Source organism: Mya arenaria, chromosome 10 (genome assembly GCF_026914265.1).
Source record: "Mya arenaria isolate MELC-2E11 chromosome 10, ASM2691426v1".
NCBI lineage: Eukaryota > Metazoa > Mollusca > Bivalvia > Myida > Myidae > Mya > Mya arenaria.
In genome coordinates this window covers 40516914-40536208 of record NC_069131.1, presented here as the reverse complement: position 1 = coordinate 40536208, position 19295 = coordinate 40516914, and the positions used below count along the sequence as shown (strand labels likewise).

Here is a 19295-nt window from a genome sequence, read left to right as displayed (position 1 = left end):
GCTTTATGTGTCATATTTGACAACATCTTCTTACACTAGCAGGTGTATGTTCCATGGCTGGTTAGGTTTATGTGTCATATTTGACCACATCTTCTTACACTAGTAGGTGTATGTTGCATGGGTGGTTAGCTTTATGTGTCATACTTGAATAGATCTTCTTACACTAGCAGGTGTATGTTGCATGGCTAGTTAGCTTTATGTGTCATATTTGACCACATCTTCTTACTCTAGCAGGTGTATGTTGCATGGCTGGTTAGCTTTATGTGTCATACTTGACCACATCTTCTTACACTAGCAGGTGTATGTTGCATGGCTAGTTAGCTTTATGTGTCATATTTGACCACATCTTCTTACACTAGCAGGTGTATGTTGCATGGCAAGTTAGCTTTATGTGTCATATTTGACCACATCTTCTTACACTAGCAGGTGTATGTTGCATGGCTGGTTAACTTTATGTGTCATACTTGACCACATCTTCTTACACTAGCAGGTGTATGTTGCATGGGCGGTTAGATTTATGAGTCATATTTGACCACATCTTCTTACACTAGCAGGTGTATGTTGCATGGGTGGTTAGCTTTATGTGTCATATTTGACCACATCTTCTTATACTAGCAGGTGTATGTTGCATGGCTAGTTAGCTTTATGTGACATATTTGACCACATCTTCTTACACTAGCAGGTGTATGTTGCATGGGTGGTTAGCTTTATGTGACATATTTGACCACATCTTCTTACACTAGCAGGTGTATGTTGCATGGCTGGTTAGCTTTATGTGACATATTTGACCACATCTTCTTACACTAACAGGTGTATGTTGCATGGCTGGTTAGGTTTATGTGTCATACTTGACCACATCTTCTTACACTAGCAGGTGTATGTTGCATGGGCGGGTAGATTTATGAGTCACATTTGACCACATCTTCTTACACTAGCAGGTGTATGTTGCATGGGTGGTTAGCTTTATGTGTCATATTTGACAACATCTTCTTACACTAGCAGGTGTATGTTGCATGGCTAGTTAGCTTTATGTGTCATATTTGACCACATCTTCTTACACTAGCAGGTGTATGTTGCATGGGCGGTTAGATTTATGAGTCATATTTGACAACATCTTCTTACACTAGCAGGTGTATGTTGCATGGCTAGTTAGCTTTATGTGTCATATTTGACAACATCTTCTTACACTAGCAGGTGTATGTTGCATGGCTGGTTAGCTATATGTTTCATATTTGACCACATCTTCTTACACTAGCAGGTGTTTGTTGCATGGCTGGTTAGGTTTATGTGTCATATTTGACCACATCTTCTTACACTAGCAGGTGTATGTTGCATGGCTGGTTAGCTTTATGTGTCATATTTGACCACATCTTCTTACACTAGCAGGTGTATGTTTCATGGGTGGTTAGCTTTATGTGTCATATTTGACAACATCTTCTTACACTAGCAGGTGTATGTTCCATGGCTGGTTAGGTTTATGTGTCATATTTGACCACATCTTCTTACACTAGCAGGTGTATGTTGCATGGGTGGTTAGCTTTATGTGTCATACTTGACCACATCTTCTTACACTAGCAGGTGTATGTTCCATGGCTGGTTAGGTTTATGTGTCATATTTGACCACATCTTCTTACACTAGCAGGTGTATGTTGCATGGGTGGTTAGCTTTATGTGTCATATTTGACAACATCTTCTTACACTAGCAGGTGTATGTTCCATGGCTGGTTAGGTTTATGTGTCATATTTGACCACATCTTCTTACACTAGTAGGTGTATGTTGCATGGGTGGTTAGCTTTATGTGTCATACTTGAATAGATCTTCTTACACTAGCAGGTGTATGTTGCATGGCTAGTTAGCTTTATGTGTCATATTTGACCACATATTCTTACTCTAGCAGGTGTATGTTGCATGGCTGGTTAGCTTTATGTGTCATACTTGACCACATCTTCTTACACTAGCAGGTGTATGTTGCATGGCTAGTTAGCTTTATGTGTCATATTTGACCACATCTTCTTACACTAGCAGGTGTATGTTGCATGGCTAGTTAGCTTTATGTGTCATATTTGACCACATCTTCTTACACTAGCAGGTGTATGTTTCATGGCTGGTTAGCTTTATGTGTCATACTTGACCACATCTTCTTACACTAGCAGGTGTATGTTGCATGGGCGGTTAGATTTATGAGTCATATTTGACAACATCTTCTTACACTAGCAGGTGTATGTTGCATGGCTGGTTAGCTTTATGTGTCATATTTGACAACATCTTCTTACACTAGCAGGTGTATGTTGCATGGGTGGTTAGCTTTATGTGTCATATTTGACAACATCTTCTTACACTAGCAGGTGTATGTTGCATGGCTAGTTAGCTTTATGTGACATATTTGACTACATCTTCTTACACTAGCAGGTGTATGTTGCATGGCTGGTTAGCTTTATGTGTCATATTTGACAACATCTTCTTACACTAGCAGGTGTATGTTGCATGGGTGGTTAGCTTTATGTGTCATATTTGACAACATCTTTTTACACTAGCAGGTGTATGTTGCATGGCTAGTTAGCTTTATGTGTCATATTTGACCACATCTTCTTACACTAGCAGGTGTATGTTGCATGGGCGGTTAGATTTATGAGTCATATTTGACAACATCTTCTTACACTAGCAGGTGTATGTTGCATGGCTAGTTAGCTTTATGTGTCATATTTGACAACATCTTCTTACACTAGCAGGTGTATGTTGCATGGCTGGTTAGATTTATGTTTCATATTTGACCACATCTTCTTACACTAGCAGGTGTATGTTGCATGGCTGGTTAGGTTTATGTGTCATATTTGACCACATCTTCTTACACTAGCAGGTGTATGTTGCATGGCTGGTTAGGTTTATGTGTCATATTTGACCACATCTTCTTACACTAGCAGGTGTATGTTGCATGGGTGGTTAGCTTTATGTGTCATATTTGACAACATCTTCTTACACTAGCAGGTGTATGTTGCATGGCTGGTTAGCTTTATGTGTCATATTTGACCACATCTTCTTACACTAGCAGGTGTATGTTGCATGGGTGGTTAGCTTTATGTGTCATACTTGACCACATCTTCTTACACTAGCAGGTGTATGTTCCATGGCTGGTTAGGTTTATGTGTCATATTTGACCACATCTTCTTACACTAGCAGGTGTATTTTGCATGGGTGGTTAGCTTTATGTGTCATATTTGACAACATCTTCTTACACTAGCAGGTGTATGTTCCATGGCTGGTTAGGTTTATGTGTCATATTTGACCACATCTTCTTACACTAGTAGGTGTATGTTGCATGGCTGGTTAGCTTTATGTGTCATACTTGAATAGATCTTCTTACACTAGCAGGTGTATGTTGCATGGCTAGTTAGCTTTATGTGTCATATTTGACCACATCTTCTTACTCTAGCAGGTGTATGTTGCATGGCTGGTTAGCTTTATGTGTCATACTTGACCACATCTTCTTACACTAGCAGGTGTATGTTGCATGGCTAGTTAGCTTTATGTGTCATATTTGACCACATCTTCTTACACTAGCAGGTGTATGTTGCATGGCTAGTTAGCTTTATGTGTCATATTTGACCACATCTTCTTACACTAGCAGGTGTATGTTGCATGGCTGGTTAACTTTATGTGTCATACTTGACCACATCTTCTTACACTAGCAGGTGTATGTTGCATGGGTGGTTAGCTTTATGTGTCATATTTGACAACATCTTCTTACACTAGCAGGTGTATGTTGCATGGCTGGTTAGCTTTATGTGTCATATTTGACAACATCTTCTTACACTAGCAGGTGTATGTTGCATGGGTGGTTAGCTTTATGTGTCATATTTGACAACATCTTTTTACACTAGCAGGTGTATGTTGCATGGCTAGTTAGCTTTATGTGTCATATTTGACCACATCTTCTTACACTAGCAGGTGTATGTTGCATGGGCGGTTAGATTTATGAGTCATATTTGACAACATCTTCTTACACTAGCAGGTGTATGTTGCATGGCTAGTTAGCTTTATGTGTCATATTTGACCACATCTTCTTACACTAGCAGGTGTATGTTGCATGGCTGGTTAGATTTATGTTTCATATTTGACCACATCTTCTTACACTAGCAGGTGTATGTTGCATGGCTGGTTATGTTTATGTGTCATATTTGACCACATCTTCTTACACTAGCAGGTGTATGTTGCATGGCTGGTTAGGTTTATGTGTCATATTTGACCACATCTTCTTACACTAGCAGGTGTATGTTGCATGGGTGGTTAGCTTTATGTGTCATATTTGACAACATCTTCTTACACTAGCAGGTGTATGTTGCATGGCTGGTTAGGTTTATGTGTCATATTTGACCACATCTTCTTACACTAGCAGGTGTATGTTGCATGGGTGGTTAGCTTTATGTGTCATACTTGACCACATCTTCTTACACTAGCAGGTGTATGTTCCATGGCTGGTTAGGTTTATGTGTCATATTTGACCACATCTTCTTACACTAGCAGGTGTATGTTGCATGGGTGGTTAGCTTTATGTGTCATATTTGACAACATCTTCTTACACTAGCAGGTGTATGTTCCATGGCTGGTTAGGTTTATGTGTCATATTTGACCACATCTTCTTACACTAGTAGGTGTATGTTGCATGGGTGGTTAGCTTTATGTGTCATACTTGAATAGATCTTCTTACACTAGCAGGTGTATGTTGCATGGCTAGTTAGCTTTATGTGTCATATTTGACCACATCTTCTTACTCTAGCAGGTGTATGTTGCATGGCTGGTTAGCTTTATGTGTCATACTTGACCACATCTTCTTACACTAGCAGGTGTATGTTGCATGGCTAGTTAGCTTTATGTGTCATATTTGACCACATCTTCTTACACTAGCAGGTGTATGTTGCATGGCTAGTTAGCTTTATGTGTCATATTTGACCACATCTTCTTACACTAGCAGGTGTATGTTGCATGGCTGGTTAGCTTTATGTGTCATACTTGACCACATCTTCTTACACTAGCAGGTGTATGTTGCATGGGCGGTTAGATTTATGAGTCATATTTGACCACATCTTCTTACACTAGCAGGTGTATGTTGCATGGCTGGTTAGCTTTATGTGTCATATTTGACAACATCTTCTTACACTAGCAGGTGTATGTTGCATGGCTGGTTAGCTTTATGTGTCATATTTGACAACATCTTTTTACAATAGCAGGTGTATGTTGCATGGCTGCTTAGCTTTATGTGTCATATTTGACCACATCTTCTTACACTAGCAGGTGTATGTTGCATGGCTGGTTAGCTTTATGTGTCATATTTGACCACATCTTTTTACACTAGCAGGTGTATGTTGCATGGCTGGTTAGCTTTATGTGTCATATTTGACAACATATTCTAACACTAGCAGGTGTATGTTGCATGGGTGGTTAGCTTTATGTGTCATATTTGACAACATCTTCTTACACTAGTAGGTGTATGTTGCATGGGTGGTTAGCTTTATGTGTCATATTTGACCACATCTTCTTACACTAGCAGGTGTATGTTGCCTGGCTGGTTAGCTTTATGTGTCATATTTGACCACATCTTCTTACACTAGCAGGTGTATGTTGCATGGCTGGTTAGCTTTATATGTCATACTTGACCACATCTTCTTACACTAGCAGGTGTATGTTGCATGGCTGGTTAGGTTTATGTGTCATATTTGACCACATCTTCTTACACTAGCAGGTGTATGTTGCATGGCTAGTTAGCTTTATGTGTCATATTTGACCACATCTTCTTACACTAGCAGGTGTATGTTGCATGGGTGGTTAGCTTTATGTGTCATATTTGACCACATCTTCTTACACTAGCAGGTGTATGTTGCATGGCTGGTTAGCTTTATGTGTCATACTTGACCACATCTTCTTACACTAGCAGGTGTATGTTGCATGGGCGGTTAGATTTATGAGTCATATTTGACAACATCTTCTTACACTAGCAGGTGTATGTTGCATGGCTGGTTAGCTTTATGTGTCATATTTGACAACATCTTCTTACACTAGCAGGTGTATGTTGCATGGGTGGTTAGCTTTATGTGTCATATTTGACCACATCTTCTTACACTAGCAGGTGTATGTTGCATGGCTGGTTAGCTTTATGTGTCATATTTGACAACATCTTCTTACACTAGCAGGTGTATGTTGCATGGCTAGTTAGCTTTATGTGTCATATTTGACAAATTCTTCTTACACTAGCAGGTGTATGTTGCATGGCTGGTTAGCTTTATGTGACATATTTGACCACATCTTCTTACACTAGCAGGTGTATGTTGCATGGGCGGTTAGCTTTATAAGTCATATTTGACCACATCTTCTTACACTAGCAGGTGTATGTTGCATGGCTGGTTAGCTTTATGTGTCATATTTGACCACATCTTCTTACACTAGCAGGTGTATGTTGCATGGCTGGTTAGCTTTATGTGTCATATTTGACAACATCTTCTTACACTAGCAGGTGTATGTTGCATGGGTGGTTAGCTTTATGTGTCATATTTGACCACATCTTCTTACACTAGCAGGTGTATGTTGCATGGGTGGTTAGCTTTATGTGTCATATTTGACCACATCTTCTTACACTAGCAGGTGTATGTTGCATGGCTGGTTAGCTTTATGTGTCATATTTGACCACATCTTCTTACACTAGCAGGTGTATGTTGCATGGCTGGTTAGCTTTATGTGACATATTTGACAACATCTTCTTACACTAGCAAGTGTATGTTGCATGGCTGGTTAGCTTTATGTGTCATATTTGACCACAACTTCTTACACTAGCAGGTGTATGTTGCATGGCTGGTTAGCTTTATGTGTCATATTTGACCACATCTTCTTACACTAGCAGGTGTATGTTGCATAGGTGGTTAGCTTTATGTGTCATATTTGACCACATCTTCTTACACTAGCAGGTGTATGTTGCATGGCTGGTTCGCTTTATGTGACATATTAGACAACATCTTCTTACACTAGCAGGTGTATGTTCCATGGCTGGTTAGCTTTATGTGTCATATTTGACAACATCTTCATACACTAGCAGGTGTATGTTGCATGGCTGGTTAGCTTTATGTTTCATATTTGACCACATCTTCTTACACTAACAAGTGTATGTTGCATGGCTGGTTAGCTTTATGTGTCATATTTGACAACATCTTCTTACACTAGCAGGTGTATGTTGCATGGGTGGTTAGCTTTATGTGTCATATTTGACCACATCTTCTTACACTAGCAGGTGTATGTTGCATGGGTGGTTAGCTTTATGTGTCATATTTGACAACATCTTCTTACACCCGCATGTGTATGTTGCATGGCTGGTTAGCTTTATGTGTCATATTTGACAACATCTTCTTACACCCGCAGGTGTATGTTGCATGGTTGGTTAGCTTTATGTGTCATATTTGACAACATCTTCTTACACTAGCACGTTTATGTTGCATGGCTGGTTAGCTTTATGTGTCATATTTGACCACATCTTCTTACACTAGCAGGTGTATGTTGCATGGGTGGTTAGCTTTATGTTTCATATTTGACAACATCTTCTTACACTAGCAGGTTTATGTTGCATGGGTGGTTAGCTTTATGTTTCATATTTGACCACATCTTCTTACACTAGCAGGTGAATGTTGCATGGCTGGTTAGCTTTATGTGTCATATTTGACCATATCTTCTTACACTAGCAGGTATATGTTGCATGGCTGGTTAGATTTATGTGTCATATTTGACAACATCTTCTTACACCCGCATGTGTATGTTGCATGGGTGGTTAGCTTTATGTGTCATATTTGACTACATCTTCTTACACCCGCATGTGTATGTTGCATGGCTGGTTAGCTTTATGTGTCATATTTGACAACATCTTCTTACACCCGCATGTGTATGTTGCATGGATGGTTAGTCTTTTGTTTTACACATGGCCACATCTTCTTAAACTCGCTGGTGTATGATACATAGGTAGTTTGTCGTATTCTGTAAACATGAATATTAGGCTGTTATAAGGTTGGCACTAATGATGATTGAGGAATATACTGTTAAGCAGGCATTAGGGTTAACATTGTCAATAAATTACTGTGAGCTGCCTTGATGTTCATACTTAGGTTGAAGCACATTAAAACAACTCATTATATTCTGGTATTTGAGAAGGTATTTAATCAGGCATTCGCTTCACACTTAAATATTTTCCTTTGTATAAGGCTGAAGTTAGAAGACAAGAACAAAATAAGCCAATAACGACATTGACAGAAAGCGATCTGACAACAATTTGCCTTCGTACTCGAATACAATAAATGAACTCAAACAAAATTGCCACCTATGATAGGAACAGGGATCTAATCAGCAAACAATCACCATCACAACAAACTTTTCTAGGATATGAGCTTTATATCTTAAATTGAATGACATTCGTTTGAAGTTTTGCTAATAAATGTCAAGTTTTAAGCATTAGAAACGATCATCTGTCATGATTGAGCTAAAGTATATGTAAACATGATAAGTTACGGAGATGGTAGGTGACCCGATAAGAGATATACGGTGCAAAGGAAACATAATCGGGTGAGAGCGCAACTCGAACTCGAAAACGGTTTCCTTTGCCCTGTATATCACTTATTGGTTAACCTACTAAACGTATGTATCACGTCGACAGCCAATTAACGTTGATCATTTTATAGGTAATGCTTCGTTTATTCATTACAGGCGGGAAATAGGCCCCATTTTCTTACGATAAATTTTAGTAACCCAATATAGAAAAACATGGAGTCACGTCACCAGTCCTAAACCAATGGCGTTGAATCATTGATGTTGGATGCGCGATAGTGTCATACAGCGCGAACCACTACTTTAACGTGTATTAACGTTTGAGAAACCTTTCTTCCTACTTTTCGATTGAACGGGTAGGCAGATCGACCCTCACAAAAAAAGCATTCCACTTGATTATGAAGATGTCGTTGCCGTTCACCTTGCACGAAAATCATATATGTACATATGTCCTGCACGGTGTGTATCTCTTCAAAGATTACATGCCTGGATTTTCTATCTTTCAAAATTTCGATCACACAGTGACGTATATGTAGCGTGTTTGCAATTCTTTGTATACGTTAAACCACTCTTTACTGCTGCATTTGCGTATGTTCTTTTATAAATTATGAAATCTTTCATTATTTTTTATTTCATTTCGCGAACTTTTATCAATGAAAATAATTTGGGCAAAAAATATTTTTCAGAAAAAAATGTTTACAACATTAATTATTGCAGTACCAACTATAAAGACAAGATCGCAAAAAAAGAAAGAAATATTTTAGACTATTTTACTATTTACAATAAATGCCATTCTCACTATTTCACAACAATATTCAGTGACACTTGAACAATAATTTACAAACAATATTATTTAGTATAGTATCAACTTAAACTAAAAAGACAATAAAGAGAAAAAAAGAAAAGAATCTGTGGACTGTTGGATTACAACTATTACTGCCAGTACTTCTCGAGTCACGGCAACTTGCGCACCAGCCTAAGCAGCGCGAATGACTTACAGAAGAGAGACAAAGTATAAGCCGTAAGGCTTTCTTCTCAATTCTGTTTGCTCTATTGTTTTGTGCATAATTTACATGTTCTTTGTTTCAATGCATTACATTTTTGGCCTTTGTTATTGTTGATTATGCATAAATTTGTTGAACTTAACTAATTGTAAATATTATATCGAAATAAATATCGTTTAAACCAACTATTTTAGACATATTCAGGTGTTAGGGCCAGAAGGTAAATGACATCACTATGATGAGGGCTCCCATTTCAAATATTAAAGCATGGTGTCTAGAGTCAGTTTACATTTCAATTGAAATTAACGTAATGTCTACTTCTCATATGATGATAGAAGATATTGAATAGTTCTGCCTGTCATAATTGTAAGCCAAATATATAATTACCATTCATTGAGTTCAAATAATACAATAATAATAATGTCAATAATGTTTTATTGATGTTCCTATTCAGTAGACAAGATGTCATTCAATTAAGGCGTGAAAGAAGAATACGTTTGTTTATGTAAATCGACTCTGTGTAAATAAATCGCACCATCGGTATAAGATTGTAGCTCTCATCCGCAATTTGTATTTGTGGTAAGAGTCATAATTGTATATAAAGTTCATTTGACGCTTCGTGGTGCTATTTAATTAACATATTCGAACACTTTATTGCAAGCCTGCTTTTTAAAGGTGAACCGAGAATTATATTTGATATTGATATGTAAAGAACCAATTTCGAAATTATCAAGTCTACGATGAATTTCATTGGCAACGCGAATCGAAACAATTTCTAAAATCTGATTTTGTCCTCCAAAGTGTTAAGATAATTAAAGGATAAATAAAAAAAAAATATAAATTTGCCTGTGACGTGGTAAGTTATAATCTTTTTTATCATTTTAACTTATAATCAGTATAAAATGATGGCAAAAAGGTTTGACAGGGTTTAATTTATAATATTCAGTCTCATTTGGTAGTAGTAGTTGTAATAATACTAATGATACTAATAATAATAATAATAATAATAATTAATAATAATAAAATCATTATAAAAAAAAAAAATAATAATAATAATAATAATAATAATAATAATAATAATAATAATAATAATTTGTTAAGTCCTTGTAATGGAAAAGCGGCATAATATAAGAATATGTTAAGACAGGTATTAATATAAATGTGAATCGCAGGATTACCTCTCAGTGAAATAAAATTTATTATTGAGTGCTTTAGATAATTAAGTTTTAATACCGAAATATTTTGTTTTTGAATTTTAAAAAAAAACATCGTGTTTGGCTGAATTTATAATGAAATCAAATGTGTGACATGTTTCCGCTTTTGTTGCATACACAGACATCCGTGAGGATCTTTCTTGCGATAGCATAATCCGCAAGTAACGCGTACTCCGCGTTTTTGTTTTGACTGCGTACCTGTTAGTGACATTTCATAAGGGATTTTGCAAAATCCGTGCGTGATGCGAAATCAAAATCAGTTTCATTTCACTGCGTATCTATCCTTTCGTTAGAAATGTTCTTCGAAATGGACCTGCAGCATGTGGATAAAAGTTATATTACAGAAAGCTGAATAGGTGAACCATTTGTTTATTATATGATCTCATGGGAAGAATTTTACATAATTAATTCGACATAGTAGACAAATATTACCTACGTGGGTCCGTTTCAATGAAGATGTTAGTCGATTTTAGTCGTAAATTGAAACAGTCTAAGTGCGATAGTTTCTTTATTATTGTGCTACGTATATGAGTGAATTGAATTTTCGCCGACATTTAAAATAAACATTTGGTTGAAGCAATAAAAAAATAAGATATATCGTTATTTCTGACGTTTATACAGATTTAATTGAAATTCAGACTAAACCCCATTTATTGACGCACCTCTCTGTAAACATATCTGTAAATGGAATAGGAAATATCACACTAAATTGTAATTGCACGTGATGTACGTGAAGTTAGCGGCCTAGCGGACTAGCGGCGTGAAGTTAGTGGCCTAGCGGCCTAGAGGCATGAAGTTAGCGGCCTAGCGGCCTGGCGTCCTAGCGGCCTAGCGGCCTGGCGTCCTAGCGGCGTGAAGTTGGCCGCCTAGCGGCCTATTTTTTTCTCTATTTCAAAGCAATTGCTAATGCGTTTTTTATTCAAACATTAAAATGCGTCCTTAAATTGTTTGATATTCAGAGCATTTTTAAGAAGAAAAGGCATGTATACATGCTTTGAAATAGGATACCATTTTAGGCCGCTAGGCCACTTACTTCACGTCGCTAGGCCGCTAGGCCGCTAGGCCTCTGAAGTGCTTGATCGTTTTTTTGTTTTGTTTTTTAAGTTGAAAAACAGTAAATATATACTTTTTAGAAGAAATTGGATGTTTACATGCTTTGAAATAGCTGACTACTTAATCGAAATTTTGGTAAAAAATGTTGATAATTGCTTCAGAGTGATAATTTGTGCATACAAACAGTTAATATATCATTGTTTTAGAAGAATAGGCATGTATACATGCTTTGAAATAGGATACTATTTTAGGCCGCTAGGCCGCCAGGCCGCTTACTTCACGCCGCTGGGCCGCTAGGCCACTGAACTGCTTGATCGACTATTTTGAAAAAAAAACCCAGATAATTGCTTAAGAGTGATCATTTGGGCATAAAAACAGTAAATATATCATTGTTTAAGAAAAAAAGGCATGTATACATACCTTGAAATAAGAAACCATTTTAGGCCGCTAGGCCGCCAGGCCGCTAACTTCACGCCGCTAGGCCGTGAGGCCGCTGAAGTGCTTAATCGACTTTTTTTGAAAATAAGTTGAAAACGCTTCAGAGTGGTATTTTGTGCATAAAAACAGTAAATATATCATTTTTAGAAGAAAATGGATGTTTACATGCTTTGAAATAGCTGACTGCTTAATCGACTTTTTTGAAATAAAATGTTGATAATTGCTTCAGAGTGATAATTATATTTTGCGCATAAAACGGTTAATATACCATTGTTTTAGAAGAAAAGGCATGTATACATGCTTTGAAATAGAATATCATTTTAGGTCGCTAGGCCACCAGGCCGCTAACTTTACGTCGCTAGGCCGCTAGGCCGCTGAACTGCTTGATCGACTTTTTTTGAAAAAAAAAAATGTTTATAATCGCTTCAGATTGATAATTTGTGCATTAAAACAGTTAATTTATCATTGTTTTAGTAGAAAACGTATAGAAAAATTCTCTGAATAGAACACAATTTAAGGCCGCTATTTTAATGTATGAATAAAAAACACTTTGATTTATCATTGGTGTCCAAAAAACGCATAAGCAATTGCTTTGAAATTGAGAAAAAAGGCCGCTAGGCGGCAAGGCCGTCAACTTCACGCCGCTAGGCCGCCAGGCCGCTAGGCCGCTAACCTTACGCCGCTAGGCCGCTAGGCCGCTAGACCGTTAGGCCGCTAACTTCACGCCGCTAGGCCGCTAGGCCGCTTAATTCACGCCGCTAGGCCGCTAGGCCGCTAACTTCTAGCCGCTAGGCCCCTAGACCGTTAGGCCGCTAACTTCACGCCGCTAGGCCGCTAGGCCGCCAGGCCGCTAGGCCGCCAGGCCGCTAGGCCGCTAACTTCTAGCCGCTAGGCCGCTAGACCGCTAGACCGTTAGGCCGCTAACTTCACGCCGCTAGGCCGCTTACTTCACGTACATTTGCACGTGCAGCTTTGAAAAATGACGACAATTCAAATGCACAATTATGGCACTCAGCTGCCAACAACATTTGGAAAATAGTTAAAAATGCTTCAGAAATTAGATGGAAAACGTAGGAAACGTTTCATTCGGAATTTAAACATCTTTATAATATATTGGTTGTCCGGTAAGCGCAGTGGTAAGCGCACGTGCTTATTATCAAGGCGACCCGGGTCCGATTCTCAGCCTCGGCGCGTGTGAGTTTGGTTAGTGGTCACCAAACCGGATAAGTGGGTTTTCTCCGGGCATTCCGGTTTTCCACCACAACACAAGACCACACTCTCGCACAACATCGTGCCAACGGGAGTGAATTAGTTACCATAACATTCTTCACAATCGTTATAAAATGTATAACGTTTAAATTACAATATAAAGGACCAAAGGATCTATTCAATACAATGATGCACTTATTATATGACTTGATAAACAGATATTTCTAAATTAACGTTGAATTTACTTTCACGAGCTATGTCCGATGGCTGTCGTTGAATAATAGCGTCGGACGTTTCAAGAGTTGGCGATGTTTTTCTGGACTTACTCGTTTGCAGGTGATCAATACGAAATTGAAATTTAACTTGAATAATCAATCGCATGTCAAAATATTATAAATAATAAGTAACTTTAAATTTGCACCCAGTATTCTCATTTTTTTAATAATTGATGTGTTTCGCGCCACATTGATTTTTATCAGGATTCTGATTGCTTATCGCGAGTTCTATTAATCAACATCCAACCCTTATGTTTCCTTTATGACAACGAAACATATAAACACGTTATCTCCATACCTATCGAATCAACCAATGAAACCTGTATAATACACACATTCAAATTTTCTGATTCATTCCATTTTTCCATTGTTTTAAACAACCTTAGTCGACTAATTTTAATGGAACATTATGTAGTAGTTGTGGGTGCTATTAATGTTGATGTGACTTTAATATAACAATTCATTACTTTTCAGAACGAGGCTTCACGTTTAAGTTCTTTCGGGAACATGAGGGTATTTTGGGCAGCAGTCATAATTTATCTCCGATTTCAAGTAACCACCGGGACGCACGGTACGAAAGCCTAATTTCACTAAGGTCAACGTAGCGGATTCGCAACCGGCGAACCCCTCCCCCCCCCCCCCTTCCATCTAAAATCGTCCAAATTCACTTTTTATTTCAATGTAGGTGAAGAAAGTAATACAATCCACCCCAAATGCATTTTTTCGGAATAAAAATTGTTACAATGTTCAAGGGGAGAGGGGGGGGGGCAAACCCCCTGCCAACAATTTAAACCATATAAATTTCGTTTCTGAGGGAAGGGCGCAAGTAAAAAAGGTACGCCCCTGAGAAACGCCCCCTCTTATGTCGAATCCTGGAGCCGCCCTCGCACAACATCTTCATGAAAACACAGCACCATTAATCTTATTTGTGTGTAAGCGATGTGAGTTGTCTAGTTGTGCTTGTAATGCGTTTTTTAATTTGGTGCCAGTCATTTTAGCGTTATGTTACTTATAAAACAATGGAATGGACAGGGATAAGCCTGGAAGCTAGAATTGTACAAAGAGCCTGTTAAATTGCATAATTGATAACACTAAACCCCATCTGAAAGTTCTTTGGCTACGAGGCATTAGATCACATGGTCAATGTCTTTTCTAGTGCATTTTCATTTTATTTTAAAATTAAAGTTATTTGGAATGTCTTCGTATGCGTGTATGCTTAATATGTTTCAGATGTCGTAGGCAACAATAATAAAATAATAAAACAACAATAGGGATTGCTTTCCAAATATCTTTCATTCGATTTTCTGGCTCATCTGCAAAACAACACGTTATGCTCGAATATTTCATTATTTATTAGGATCGACATGCGTTAAAATGATTGGTAAACATTTAATCAATCAGTATAATTGGTAGGAAAATGATGAACAGCCGAAGCTTTCAAAATAGAACGTTTAACATAAAAAAGATTCTTTGTATTATTTTGAGAACAGAGGTTTATTGAGTCCTTATTTACCGAAAAAGATATTGCATATCGACAAATATCCCGCTTTTCAATTAATGTTAAGTAGATGTCACAAATAAGTTCAAAACACATATTCAAGTTTTGATTTATACCAGAAATCACCTTACTGAAAGGGTATAAATTGATCCGTAACGTTAACTTCAAAAAGCAGTTTAATATCTTTACAATTATATATTTACATACGAACTTATTTAGTTATCAAATTATTTGCACTGCAGAATCGAACGCCTATCAAATCCTATAATTACTTTTGTAAACGCGGTGTCATCTGTCTTCTAAAATATCAATTTTTAAAACAAGTATGGCTTTTTTTAAAGAATTAATGGGCCAACTGTTGAAATCTTCGTTAAAGATGGCAACGTTGTTAATGGCTTCATTGTTAACATTAAAAGATATGTTTTTGCTGTAATATGCTCATATATTTAGATAAAACACTTACATTTGTAGCCGGTGTCTCAGATCTCGATAAAAAAATACGGCAAATCACAAGTGAGACCATTTTAGTTCCAGTAGAGAAAATATAAGAAAGTTAACAACGACGACGTTTACTACGATGTAAAAATTCACATCGAAATTGAACGATCGACCCAATGTCTAATGTGAACTTTAATTAACTTAGATAAAAGCACAAAATGCATGGTTTGGCTTTTGACCATGGCAATGTTAGCCACCGGTATCTCACATTTAAACAGTGCAAAGATACATGTATGCACCTTAAAAGTTTCGTATAATGTTTTATTGAAATGCATGTTTGTTTTTTTCCATACCAGTATCAGTGTGTGTAAACTACGTGATAAATTACGTCAAATATGTCGCGTCGGAAACCAATAAAATGAAGACTAAAAATAACTTTTCTTTTTCTTTACCATTTTAAATGAAACAAAAGGCAGTCTATGTCGCTTAAAGAGCCACGCCTTCGTCTTATTACACGAGTTTGATTAGGCGTTTAGATTCTTCTAACACTTCGATAAACCTGTTTCCAAAATAATGTTTTGACACTGCTTCATTGCGAAAATGTTTGTCAACGAAGAGTTTTAAGAAACTAAACTCTCAATCAAACTCTGGTAAAAGACCGAAGGCGGGGCTCTGTAAGCAACGTAGATTGCGCTATGTTTCATTTAAAATGGTAAAAAGGTGAAGTTATCTTTGTTTAAAGTCTTCATTCAAAGCAAAATATTGATGACGCAATTGATCACGTGGTATACACGCACTGAGTATGATATGGGTTACCAGACAACGATGTTTAAACAGACAACAGGACTCTACACTCTATAATTGTATGGTTCATCAGTGTTTGTTCCTAAATGTGACTGAGGAGTCATGTTAAGCAGTAAATGACACTACAAGAGTGGAGCGAAAAAATATACATATTCCCCGGACCTTGGGGACCGAGGTTACAACTGACTGGTGCCTTACACAGTTATGATACTCTTTCAATGTAATTTGTCCTTACAAATTATTATGATATTGGTATTCACCTGTCCTTATAAAGAGCAAGAAAAACTGTGATATAAAGTATCACAGCGGGCCCACAAACAGATCTACCATGTAAATATTTTGAAGTTGGCCAAGGCTATGAAGGAATTCAAAGAGACCTATTTTGGTAAAACATTAGTCTATACACAACTACAGATTATATTAAACACTTCTTCAAGGGGGACAAAGTCTTGTGACAGACAGACAGCATTAAATCAATATGTCTCTTGCTTACTCGGGAAAAGACATAAATAAGGCAAACCAAAGTTACAGTTCTTGCACAAGCACAGTTGCCAATGGGTTTAAAATAATTCCTTTCCATTTACATGAACTAGTTCATTTGAATAAACCATTGAAAGCAAAAGAACAACAACTTAGATATTGATGAAAGTAATTTAATCCGTGATATCTTCTCATCTTTTCACCAAACCAGCAAAAAAAAAATACTCAATTCATTTCAATGAACTGCCATTTTCAATAAAAATACACAAACATCCGTCTTTACGTACACTTTAAGGAGTATATAAAATAAATTAAACAAAATAAGTCTTAAAAAATCTTTAATTTCAAAACATTTTTTCCTCCTTTGTCTATATGGTGAGCAATTGGTCAACAACTCTAATTTATTTCTATATCGTCAGCTAACTCGTCAGCACTTTAGTACGTGCCCAGAAACGTTAAGTCTCCATAAACCTTTTACTCACCACGTATTAATTATAACTGCAGCGGCCCGCAATGATACTATTTTATCCTCAATGATAAACATGCTTTTAAGATGTTATTTTTGAACTGTTTCAGCAACTGGAGTATGTAACAACAATGACAGAAAGGGCGAAGACGACCCCAAAAGCAAAGACAACGACATCGGTGGAAATACAGGTACATTTATATTATATGTGTGTGATGTTTTGGAAGATGAATTTCATTTAATTCTTGAATGCCATCTGTATAACGAATTACGAAGTTCATATATCAAAAAGTATTATCGAAACGACCAAACGTGTCAAAATTTGTTGAATTATCCGAATAATCCGAAAACGTTAAAGTGAATAGAAATTTAGCCATGTATATTAATTATGCATTTAGTCTAAGAAACAAGTATCATTATTATTGTGACTAGTGATAGCCTATATAAACGTTATTTCACACTGATCTCTCGCTGTCATATATTGTCATGTATTGATTTTACTCTACATGTATACAATAGTTAATAGTTTTGTATTTTACGCGATGTCATATATGCTCTGTATATTATGAATATGGCATTGATCACTTGACAACTTAAATATAGATATTATGTTCTGAAATGTATACACATGGACAGTATGTCTACATGTATTTCTATGTACGTGAAGTTAGCGGCCTAGCGGCCTAGCGGCCTAGCGGCGTGAAGTTAGCGGCCTAGCGGCCTAGCGGCCTAGCGGCCTAGCGGCTTAGCGGCGTGAAGTTAGCGGCCTGGCGGCCTAGCGGCCTAGCGGCGTGAAGTTGGCGGCCTAGCGGCCTAGCGGCCTGGCGGCCTAATTATTTTTTCTATGTCCAAGCAATTGTTAATGCGTTTTTTTTAAAACAATGATAAATCAAGGTTTTTTATTCATATAGTTACATAGCGGCCTTAAATTGTTATCTATTCAGAATATTTTTCTTTACCTTTTATTCTAAAACAATTTAAAATTAACTGTTTTATGCACAAATTATCACTCTGAAGCGTTTTTCAACTTTTTTTCAAAAAAGTCGATATAGCACTTCAGCGGCCTAGCGGCCTAGCGGCCTAGCGGCGTGAAGTTGGTGGCCTGGCGGCCTAGCGGCCTAGCGGCCTAAAATGGTATCCTATTTCAAACCATGTATACATGCATTTTCTTCTAAAACAATGACATATTAACTGTTTTATGCACAAATTAACACTTTGAAGCTATTAGCGATTATCAACAGTTTTTTTTCAAAAGTGTCGATTGAGCAGTCAGCTATTTCAAAGCATTAAACATGCCTGTTCTTCTAAAACAATGATATATTTACTGTTTTTATGCACAAATTATCACTCTGAAGCGTTTTTCAATTCTTTTCCAAAAAAGTCGATCGAGCAATTCAGCGGCCTAGCGGCCTAGCGGCCTAGCGGCGTGAAGTTAGCGGCCTGGCGGCCTAGCGGCCTAGCGGCCTAAAATGGTTTCCTATTTCAAACCATGTATACATGCATTTTCTTCTTAAACAATGACATATTAACTGTTTGGATGCACAAATTAACACTTTGAAGCTATTAGCGATAATCAACATATTTTTTTTTTCAAAAAGTCGATTGAGCAGTCAGCTATTTCAAAGCATTAAACATGGCTGATCTTCTCAAACAATGATGTATTTGCTGTTTTTATGCACAAATTATCACTCTAAAGCGTTTTTTTTTTTTCAAAAAAGTTGATCGAGCACTTCAGCGGCCTAGCGGCCTAGCGGCCTAGCGGCGTGAAGTTAGCGGCCTGGCGGCCTAGCGGCCTAGCGGCCTAAAATTGTTTCCTTTTTCAAACCATGTATACATGCATTTTC

General features: G+C 37.3%; 1 protein-coding gene across 1 annotated transcript in view; it reads left to right on the top strand.

The window, feature by feature from the left end:
- Positions 1–19295, top strand: part of LOC128204701 (cadherin EGF LAG seven-pass G-type receptor 2-like) — a gene marked incomplete at its 3' end in the record, with an annotated part of 65901 nt that overhangs the window by 14916 nt on the left and 31690 nt on the right. Inside the window, exon 2 of the mRNA XM_052906102.1 lies at positions 17562–17642. Within this exon, the coding sequence (XP_052762062.1) occupies positions 17562–17642 (81 nt within the window). The remainder of the gene's footprint in view (positions 1–17561; positions 17643–19295) is intronic.